This window comes from Limulus polyphemus, unplaced genomic scaffold, assembly GCF_000517525.1.
Source record: "Limulus polyphemus unplaced genomic scaffold, Limulus_polyphemus-2.1.2 Scaffold7111, whole genome shotgun sequence".
NCBI lineage: Eukaryota > Metazoa > Arthropoda > Merostomata > Xiphosura > Limulidae > Limulus > Limulus polyphemus.
The window spans coordinates 25,555-36,742 of record NW_013672721.1 but is presented as its reverse complement, the minus strand read 5'-3'; the positions used below and the strand labels follow the sequence as shown (position 1 = coordinate 36,742).

The 11,188-nt window shown below is 32.4% G+C and overlaps 1 protein-coding gene across 1 annotated transcript in view; it reads right to left on the bottom strand.

Annotated features, from left to right (window-relative positions):
• Positions 1-11,188, bottom strand: part of LOC106474355 (long-chain-fatty-acid--CoA ligase 1-like) — a gene marked incomplete at its 3' end in the record, with an annotated part of 43,145 nt that overhangs the window by 7,490 nt on the left and 24,467 nt on the right. Inside the window, exons 6-11 of the mRNA XM_013935047.2 lie at positions 9,799-9,898; positions 7,702-7,874; positions 5,922-5,954; positions 4,540-4,662; positions 4,113-4,190; positions 359-493 (exon numbers count right to left, since the gene is read on the bottom strand). Coding sequence (XP_013790501.1) covers positions 359-493; positions 4,113-4,190; positions 4,540-4,662; positions 5,922-5,954; positions 7,702-7,874; positions 9,799-9,898 — 642 coding nt within the window. The remainder of the gene's footprint in view (positions 1-358; positions 494-4,112; positions 4,191-4,539; positions 4,663-5,921; positions 5,955-7,701; positions 7,875-9,798; positions 9,899-11,188) is intronic.

Here is an 11,188-nt window from a genome sequence, read left to right as displayed (position 1 = left end):
CACAATAATAATTGTTGCATAGTTATAAAGTGGGTATAACACTAGTGAAGATACAATAATAATTGTTTCATAGTTATAAAGTGGGTATAACACTAGTGAAGATACAATAATAATTGTTTCATAGTTATAAAGTGGGTATAACACTAGTGAAGATACAATAATAATTGTTTCATAGTTATAATGTGGGTATAACACTAGTGAAGACACAATAATAATTGTTTCATAGTTATAATGTGGGTGTAACACAAGTGAAGATACAATAATAATTGTTTCATAGTTATAATGTGGGTATAACACTTGTGAAAATGACCAAGCTAAGATTTAAGTTTCATTTCAATTCAAAATAAACTTCTCTAACCTTGTCATAAATCCTGTTAAGAAGTCGAGGCACAACTGGCAAAACTGTTGGTTTTAATGCCTCCATATCGTCCGGAAGCTTCCTGATGTCCCCCATGTAGAAACCAATTCTTCCTCCACCAATGAAAATTCCAATCTAAAGTAACAAAGTTTCAAACTTTAATGGGATACGAGAGGCATATTATAAACACAATTATTTTGATCTATTTAAGACAATTTTCACAATAAATACAAATTTTCCTTATTAAAATTCTCAGAAAAAAAATATGATTCAATAAACCAACTATATTATTAGCTCTTAAATTATATAGTTACAGAAAATATGACAACAAGAATAAAGATACTGTGGGCCACTCATACACTGAGCAATTAACATAGACTTCATTCAACACGTGTTCAAAATAGTGTGAATTTCTTTGTATATAAATATTAGTAAAAAAAAAAAAAGAAAGAAGGGGATTAAGTGAAATATAATGATTTTCACTAAGTAGGTAGACAATCAAACTGGCTCTAAATATGGCATTTAATTGTACTGAAACATGGTTACGTATCAGCCGCTTTAATACAAGAACAGACAAATCTACTCTATGCTGAATTAGCTGTTACCACTGTTTAGTAACACGGATGACACCATCACTGGATATTTTCAGTTAGATACTCTACCACTGACTAAATCATCATATCTTGTTACCACTGTTTAGTAACACGGATGACACCATCACTACACTTCCTTAACATGTAACTCTGTCCGGCAAGGTAGTAATTAAACTTCCTTAACATGCAACTCTGTCTGACCGGCAAGGTACTAATTAAACTTCCTTAACACGTAACTCTCTCTGTCCCACAAGGTACTAATTACACTTCCTTAACATGCAACTCTCTCCGGCAAGGTACTAATTACACTTCCTTACCATGCAACTCTGTTCCACAAGGTACTAATTACACTTCTTTAACACGTAACTCTGTCTGTCCCACAAGGTACTAATTACACTTCCTTAACATGCAACTCTGTCTGTCCGGCAAGGTAGTAATTACACTTCCTTAACATGCAACTCTGTCCCACAAGGTACTAATTACACTTCCTTAACATGCAACTCTGTTCCACAAGGTACTAATTACACTTCTTTAACACGTAACTCTGTCTGTCCCACAAGGTACTAATTACACTTCCTTAACATGCAACTATGTCCCACAACGTACAAATTACACTTCCTTAACATGCAACTCTGTCCAGCAAGGTACTGATTACACTTCCTTAACATGCAACTCTGTTCCACAAGGTACTAATTACACTTCCTTAACATGTAACTCTGTCCCACAAGGTACTAATTACACTTCCTTAACATGTAACTCTGTCTGTCCGGCAGGGTACTAATTACACTTCCTTAACATGCAACTCTGTCCCCACAAGGTACTAATTACACTTCCTTAACATGTAACTCTGTCTGTCCGGCAGGGTACTAATTACAGTTCCTTAACATGTAACTCTGTCTGTCCGGCAGGGTACTAATTACAGTTTCTTAACATGTAACTCTGTCCCACAAAGTATCAATTAAACTTCCTTAACATGTAACTCTGTCTGTCCCACAAGGTACTAATTACACTTCCTTACCATGCAACTCTGTTCCACAAGGTACTAATTACACTTCCTTAACATGCAACTCTCTCCGGCAAGGTACTAATTACACTTCCTTAACATGCAACTCTGTTCCACAAGGTACTAATTACACTTCTTTAACACGTAACTCTGTCTGTCCCACAAGGTACTAATTACACTTCCTTACCATGCAACTCTGTTCCACAAGGTACTAATTACACTTCTTTAACACGTAACTCTGTCTGTCCCACAAAGTATCAATTAAACTTCCTTAACATGTAACTCTGTCCCGCAAAGTATCAATTAAACTTCCTTAACATGTAACTCTGTCTGTCCGGCAGGGTACTAATTACACTTCCTTACCACGTAACTCTGTCCCACAAAGTACTTGTTTGTTTGATTTTTGAGTTGATTACTTGTAATGACCATAATAATAATGGTCTGTCTTAAAACTAAAACTATAATCAAAATTCTCATAAGACTTGGTTTCTCAATGTTAGAGAGTATACTCTCACTTCCTTTCTCAAATCTGTTGACCCTTCTACTAATCTACAACAGAGTACAGATGTTGTATACACCACATCCAACATTCACAACTTTACTCCATATTTCTATCTACTTAGCCATGATAAAACTGGAAAAAAAAACAGAACCAACTATATGTTGGCTTGAACAAGAGATTTCCCTTCCTATGATCCAAGAACATCAAATTAATACATTATGAATACTGGATGCCAATGAGGTAGGTTGTGTATGTACATATTACAAGATAAATAAATCATTTCTCTGATGGTAGTAGGATTGAAAATGTTGTGAAAGTGGTTTTTCAGTACTAAATATAATTAATACGATGTAACAAAACAAAGTATAAATCCATGAATTCAAAAACGACCTATATAAGTGGCCTTTCAACTATGTAGCAATAGCTACAAGATTATAGAAGAATTACAAAAAGTTCCATGGAAGAAACACTGCTGTAACACTGAAAGGATCTTTATATGATCACTGGCTAAACACTGATATAACACTGAAAGGATCTTTATATGATCTCCAGCTAAACACTGATTTAACAGTGAAAGGATCTTTACATGATCACCAGCTAAACACTGCTGTAACAGTGAAAGGATCTTTACATGATCACCAGCTAAACACTGCTGTAACACTGAAAGGATCTTTATATGATCACTGGCTAAACACTGCTGTAACACTGAAAGGATCTTTATATGATCACTGGCTAAACACTGCTGTAACACTGAAAGGATCCTTATATGATCACTGGCTAAACACTGCTGTAACAGTAAACGGATCTTTATATGATCACTGGCTAAACACTGCTGTAACACTGAAAGGATCTTTATATGATCACTGGCTAAACACTGCTGTAACACTGTAAGGATCTTTATATGCTCACTGGCTAAACACTGATGTAACACTGAAAGGATCTTTATATGATCACCAGCTAAACACTAATGTAACAGTGAAAGGATCTCTATATGATATCTATCGTAGGTTTTATGAATATATCAAGCTAGTGAACATTTAACTCCTTTCAAACTAAACGTGAGAGATTAAAATAACACAAGCATATCAGTGCCATGTGTATCAAAGGGGTTTGTTATTCAAGCTATTGCTGCCAAGACAATCAACTTTATTCTTATTTTAGTGCTATTTAGATCTGTATTTAAGTTGTTGTTTTTTTGGTGTACAAAAATTACATATATATATATATATGGAGAAAAAAATAGCACTTCAAGTACTCACTGAAGAAGAATCCATATCTCAAACAAGTCAAGAATTAAAACCTACTTACACCAAACCAACATAAGTGAAACAAGCAGGTAACTAAAAGAAGAAATGCAACACAAACTTATTTTAAACATAAAATCTCATAATGTTTTACAAGAAAGCCTTATATTAATAACGAGTACATTTTACTGTTTCATCAAAATCCTTCTTAACATAATTTTATGCATATCTAGCATAATATCAAAATTACACCATTTGATTTTTATAAGGTTTGTAATTAATAAAGCTTACAGAAAATAATACCATATAAAATTTACATTTAAACATTAAAAATAAAGACATCAACTAGTTTTTAAATGGAACTATATTATAAACAGCTGTTGATAACAATCATTAAACTATATTCACAAACCTCACAACATCTCTCAAACATGTGAGCCAGAGGAAGAAAAGAAAGCATTATGTCACTGGAGTTTGGTGCTTGTTCCCCCTATCAAAAAATAAAAACACTCCATCACAATTAATGTAATCTTGATGAAAACAAGACAACGAAACTTCTTTTGTCATTAATTAAAACTCAACAGGTCTTTCCAGCTGGCTTATTTTCAATTTCTGTTCACATCCATTATCATTATCAGTTTATATTCAAAAGTTAACTAACTGAACTGTCAATGTGCCACCAGCAAAGTAAGTAGAAATAAATATTAAAACTTTTGTTTATCAACAACCCATCGAAGGTTAACCTATATGACAACAAAACTGTCAGGTTATAATAATTTATACTGTACTATACAGGTTAGACTACAAGTTCTTACGTTAAGCCAGAAGAAACAACTCACCAACTGGTGCATAACAGCCGACACATTCGCTATGATTTGGCCATGGGTTAGCATCACACCCTTTGGATTTCCAGTAGTTCCACTGGTATAACATACAACTGCCAAATCAGTTGGCTTGGGAGGCTAGCAGTTGCAATAATCATAGAGACCAGTTTTATAAAAACAATGATTTTTATTGGCTAAAAGACTATAGTACTCAGAATCACAAAGATCAGTTTAATAATAAGAACTGTTTATACATTTAGGAGTATTGGCTATAGACTATAGTACTCAGAATCATAAAGATCAGTTTAATAATAAGAAATTTTTATACATTTAGGAGTATTGGCTATAGACTATAGTACTGAGAATCATAACGATCAGTTTAATAATAAGAAATTTATACATTTAGGAGTATTTGATTCTGAGCACTATAGTCTATAGCCAATACTCCTAAATGTATAAACAGTTCTTATTATTAACTGATCTTTATGATTCTCAGTACTATAGTCTATAGCCAATACTCCTAAATGTATAAACAGTTCTTATTATTAAACTGATATTTATGATTCTAAGTACTATAGTCTATAGCCTAATCACAAAGATCAGTTTAATAATAAGAACTGTTTATACATTTAGGAGTATTGGCTATAGACTATAGTACTCAGAATCATAAAGATCAGTTTAATAATAAGAAATTTTTATACATTTAGGAGTATTGGCTATAGACTATAGTACTTAGAATCTGTTGTTCAGAATCACAAAGATCAGTTTAATAACAACAGAAAGTGTTATAGATTTAGGAAGGTTAGCCTGAACACTGTTGTTCAGAATCACAAAGGTCAGTTTAATAACAACACAAAGTGTTGTACATTTAGGAACATTAGCTAGAACACTGTTGTTCAGAATCACAAAGGTCAGTTTAATAATAACACAAAGTGTTATAAATTTAGGAAAGTTAGCTAGAACACTGTTGTTCAGAACCACAAAGGTCAGTTTAATAACAACACAAAGGAAGGTTAGCTAGAACACTGTTGTTCAGAACCACAAAGGTCAGTTTAATAACAACACAAAGGAAGGTTAGCTAGAACACTGTTGTTCAGAACCACAAAGGTCAGTTTAATAACAACACAAAGGAAGGTTAGCTAGAACACTGTTGTTCAGAACCACAAAGGTCAGTTTAATAACAACACAAAGGAAGGTTAGCTAGAACACTGTTGTTCAGAATCACAAAGGTCACTTTCATTACAAAACTTTCATACATCTAAGTCACCTAATTCTTATTATACTTAACACCAGTAAAAAATAATAAAAACAAATAAACTTTACAAATCTTTTAAAGTCATTAATTTAAGTATTACTAAAATGTTCAATCAAAGAAATTAAACAATACTTTAACTCACATTTGATTCAATTGGATTGGCCTTGCCAGCTTCCTACAAAAACAACAACAAATTACTTACATATAAAAACAGATATTAAACTAATGCTGTGAATTTTAACATAAGGACAACAGGGCACTTGTTAGTGCATCTTGGTTATCCCATCTATTTCACTAAATGTACTAAAAACCTATATTCAAATACTTATCAAGGTTTCCCATAAACTCCATTAAATGTATTGTATCCACCACACCTGAAGGCAACCATCCTGTTAAAAAAATAAAGTTGTCTAAGACGAAGATGACTCTTACTCTGCCAAAATTTATATTTGTGTCCCCTAGTCCTACAATTCTCATCATTAATTATGACAAAAACATGATGCACCAACAGTAACAATTCCCTTAAACACCTGAACCAGATCCCCTCTAATTCTTCTTTGTTTCAAGAGAAAACAAGTTCAGAGATCTTAACCTATCCTTGAATGACAACTTTTCCATCCCAGGTATCACCCAACAATTCAATCTCCTTCCTAAAGTAAGTAGCCCAAGACTGAATAGAGTACTTCAAAATACAGCCTAACCAGTGACCTATACAATGAAATTATAATCTCTTGTATTAAATATTTCTGTGCATACAACCTAAAATCCTATTTACCCTACCACTAGCAACAGCACATTGCTTGAATGGTTTAAGAGACTAATCAGTCAGAACACCTAGATTCTTTCCATTCATAACAACGTTAAGGTTATTTCCATCCAAATTACACTCATAATTCAAACTGAGATATCCCACATGCATTACTTTGCATTTATTAGAATTAAAAGACATCTGCCATTTACTTGCACAACTTACCACATAATCCAAACCCTTTGGTAGAGCAGCAGCATCCTCATCTCAGCCAACACCACCAGACCTTTATCATCAGCAAATTCAACAAATTTACTAACTACTACTCCATCTATGTCATCGATGTAAATCAAAAAGAGCAGAGTTCCTAATATTGAGCCCTGAGGTACCCCACATTAATCCAGTTTGACTGAACTTCACTTATAACAACCCTCTGCTTTCTTCCATCAAGCCACTTTTCTATCCAATGAATCTATACTCAACACCTATAGATGTTACTTTTTACGAGACTTTTACATGGTACCTTGTCAAATGCTTTCTGAAAATCCAGGTAAACGAAATCCACACCTATATCCTTATTTAAATAAGCAGTACCCTCTTCAAAGAAGGTAAAAAAAATAATAAGATAATATTTTCCCCTAGTGAAACCATGTTAACTATCCATGTTGTTAAATGACTTTTCTCACCGCTGAGGTAAGGTTAACAGGCCTATAATTATCAAAACAACATGTATCCTCTCTTGAAAGGAGGAGTAACATTAGCCAACTTACAGTTCTATGGCTCTTGCTCACTATTCAAAAATTTGCAACAATACAGTAGCAAGTGGTTCACATATCCAATCTTTAGCCACCTTTAAAGCCCTAGAGTAAATAATATCTTGCATTACCATTTTTTGAACCACTCAATCGTTTCTTAAAAAGTTCAAAATTAATGAGATCATGTTGTTCAATCTTGCTAGAAACTGTTTAGGGTGAAAAAATATTTCTTAAGTCTTCATTAGTAAAACTAATAGCAGGATATTATTTTAAAATATCTTAACAGTATACTTATTAAACTTTACACTATTTATTAAATTTATCTCAAAATTTTAGCATTTTAGTTTGAAACATTAAAATAATGAAATATGTGTTCAAAATAAGCGGACAGAAATAAAATTAAATTATCAAAAGAGTACCTCCACATCTTTCAACAGTAAGAGCCGAATACCAGAGTTTTTAGCTTTTGTTTTGGTATCCTCAGACACAGGGTGAAAGACTACTATCTGTTTTAATGTAGTAGTTTTGGAAGATTCATTTAATAATGTGATGACCTTTTCTTCTGTGTCACAGATGATAGTATTTATCTCGGCTATAAAATAAACAAGAAAAAAATCTTCAAGACATGTGCCGTTGACTGATTAAAAGTTAAGAAATAAAATGTTTAAAGTGTTTCATATATTAAAATTACAATTTGTTATACACAATGATTATTTTACTGAAAACTAAAAAATGTTTCACTGGATTAAGTCTATCAGTTTTTATACATTAACAAGATCAATGAAGTATCAAAAATATAAAACAACACAAGAATCATTTCTTCTCCTAACCAGATCTCAGAATTAGGAGTGAAATCCCTTGGGTGTCAAATTCTGAGGGGAAGATGATTTTGGAATCTTTCAAACAAACATGTGTAACCATTATGTAATAATTACGAGTCCAAGTAGGTATCCATTAGTGTAACAACCAAGCTGACTGCGGGTTAGTCTGCCTTCAGAGGTGCAACAAGTAAGAGCTCATTACCACTTATCAACCATCTTGTAAACAAGTTGCTTAATAATCCAATTAACATTTGTTTTGATTACAAAACGTGTACGTGCAGACTAATTAAATGGGACCAATTAAAGAGTCATCTGCTTAACAGCTCATCCACAAATCAACCTAATATCACTCTCATTTCAGAGATAGGTCTCTGCACAAACAGGAAACCACGAACTCAGCTACTGTATACATGGGTTAACCCAGTTTGTAATGTATACTATGTATGTGTATTGAACAGCCACTTCACAACGTTAACGTGATTGACATCAGCGTTTACTTGGCCATTAAAAGTGTCAGAACACTAAAATTACAGATTTGTTTTTTACTTTTTCATCTGCACACACCAACATATCTGTGCATGAATGTAACCGTATGATGTGATTCTTGTGTATAAATTAGGAAATTCACGTGTGGTTCCAGGTTATCAAGAACCATGAATATATATTAGTACTCTAATAAAAAGAAGAGTATACAAGTAACCTGCTAATGCACCATGAGACCAATGGGCTTTTATTTTTTCCAAAACCATTTTTATAACAATGTATTTCCTGACATGCTTATGTAAAAGAAGAACAACATATATTTGTTACATTTTATGATGAATTTTTTGACAAGGTATTTTACAGATGCTTTCTCATCTCCACTACACGGTCTGAAGCACTATAAGTAACAGCTTTAATGACTATGTCTCTCCAGAACTTTCTGAACCCCCAGGTCCCTTTGTTTTTGGGGGAGGGATTGCAAAGATGTTATGACTAAATGATCGACAGCGACATTTTCACACAGACAACAAGTCATGTCAACCTTTCATATTGCTGTTTTTACATGAAACTCTAGGGTTGCTGTAAAAACAGTAATTCATAAAACTATAGCAAATGAGAATAATCACTAAACACAAACCAATGTATATAAAAATAAGATAAAAAAAGCACAAGGATATAAATTAACGGTACAGGGTTTTGAATTGATAGTATTTTGAGAAAATTCCCACATTCAATTGTAATGCTGTTTCCTGTGATTTACTCTAAGTTGTAGTATGGTAAAGTAACAACATAACTGCTTTAAAACTTTACTCACACTAGTGTTTATTTAAGTGCACTGGTAAAACGTTGCCTCCTACATGCAGAATATCTAACAGTTTGGCCTTAGAAAATAATACATGTACATTTAATTAATTATTATTTACACCATTATATTTAACACAGCTAAACATAACCTAAAAAATTCAAAACAAAAGAATAATAACTATGGACCCTGTTTGCCAAGAACTTCCAAGTTTAAAACACAAAGCTGTTTGATATATGAGAGGTGAAATGTAGATATAGTAAAGAACCATACATATAAAACTGTGATACACAACCAGTCAAATTCTGTTACAAATTTCAAAAAGAGAGAGAGATAACAAGGTTAAAATCCTGTTAGTGAACTGAAATAATATAATTTAAACAATGAGAATTTGATAAGATGACTATTACCTTGATTGATGATGAAAGTACAAGCATATAATCCTAAAGTATCGTAGAGAGGTATAATCACCATGGACTGGTGGTAGCAAGCTTGTTCACACAGAACCCACTGTAAGTAGAATGTTAACATGTGCTTGAACTAGATCTAACAATGTTCTAGTATAACATTCCCGTTCAACATGTAGCATGTACAAAAATAGATCGTTCCAGTATAACATTCCCATTCAACATATAGCATGTACAAAAATAGATCGTTCTAGTATAACATTCCCGTTCAACATATAGCATGTACAAAAATAGATCTAACAATGTTATAGTATAACATTCCCATTCAACATCTAGCATGTACAAAAATAGATCTAACAATGTTCTAGTATAACATTCCCATTCAACATATAGCATGTACAAAAATAGATCTAACAATGTTCTAGTATAACATTCCCATTCAACATATAGCATGTACAAAAAATAGATCGTTCTAGTATAACATTCTTGTCCAACACTTGGCATACAGAAAAAGGCTGTTTCTGTGGTTTATAAAGTTATCTGGACAACATAAAAAGCTACATGTTTGTGAAAACAACAACTGATAATAATTATGATACCACTACTGGTTCAAACATTACTTTGACCCATAATTTTATTATATTTAGCCTTGTTATATCATAATAATAAGGTCAGATATTATATCATTTTATTATATTTAGCCTTGTTATATCATAATAGTAAGGTCAGATATTATATCATTTTATTATTTAGTATTTACGACTAACAAAAATCTCATAAGCTGACAGAACCTTGTGAGGTATTATTGGATTTATGGATACACAAGTGATGAAACAATGTATTCTAATCTTAATAAGCAAGTATATTAAAATGTAAATTGAATTAAGCAAGTATATTAAAATGTAAATTGAATGAGCTACAACAATGACTGGGTTGATTTTTAGTTTCACTCGAAGTACATAGCTGATCAGAAGTTATTATTCAACAGTTTTTTCAAACTAGAATGGATTCAACACAAGAGTATTATTTCATATTTTCTCTTCTTGTGTGAAGTTATGTTTTGTTTCCTTTACATAAACATTTTATTAGTTCTACCTGTTCCTTAACACTTACATTGTCAACAAAAACCTTCCTGTATTTCTACATTTTATTAGTTATACCTGTTCCTTAACACTTACATGGTCAACAAAAACCTTCCTGTATTTCTACATTTTATTAGTTCTACCTGTTCCTTAACACTTACATGCTCAACAAAAACCTTCCTGTATTTCTACATTTTATTAGTTATACCTGTTCCTTAACACTTGCATGCTCAACAAAAACCTTCCTGTATTTCTACATTTTATTAGTTATACCTGTTCCTTAACACTTACATGTTCAACAAAAATCTTCC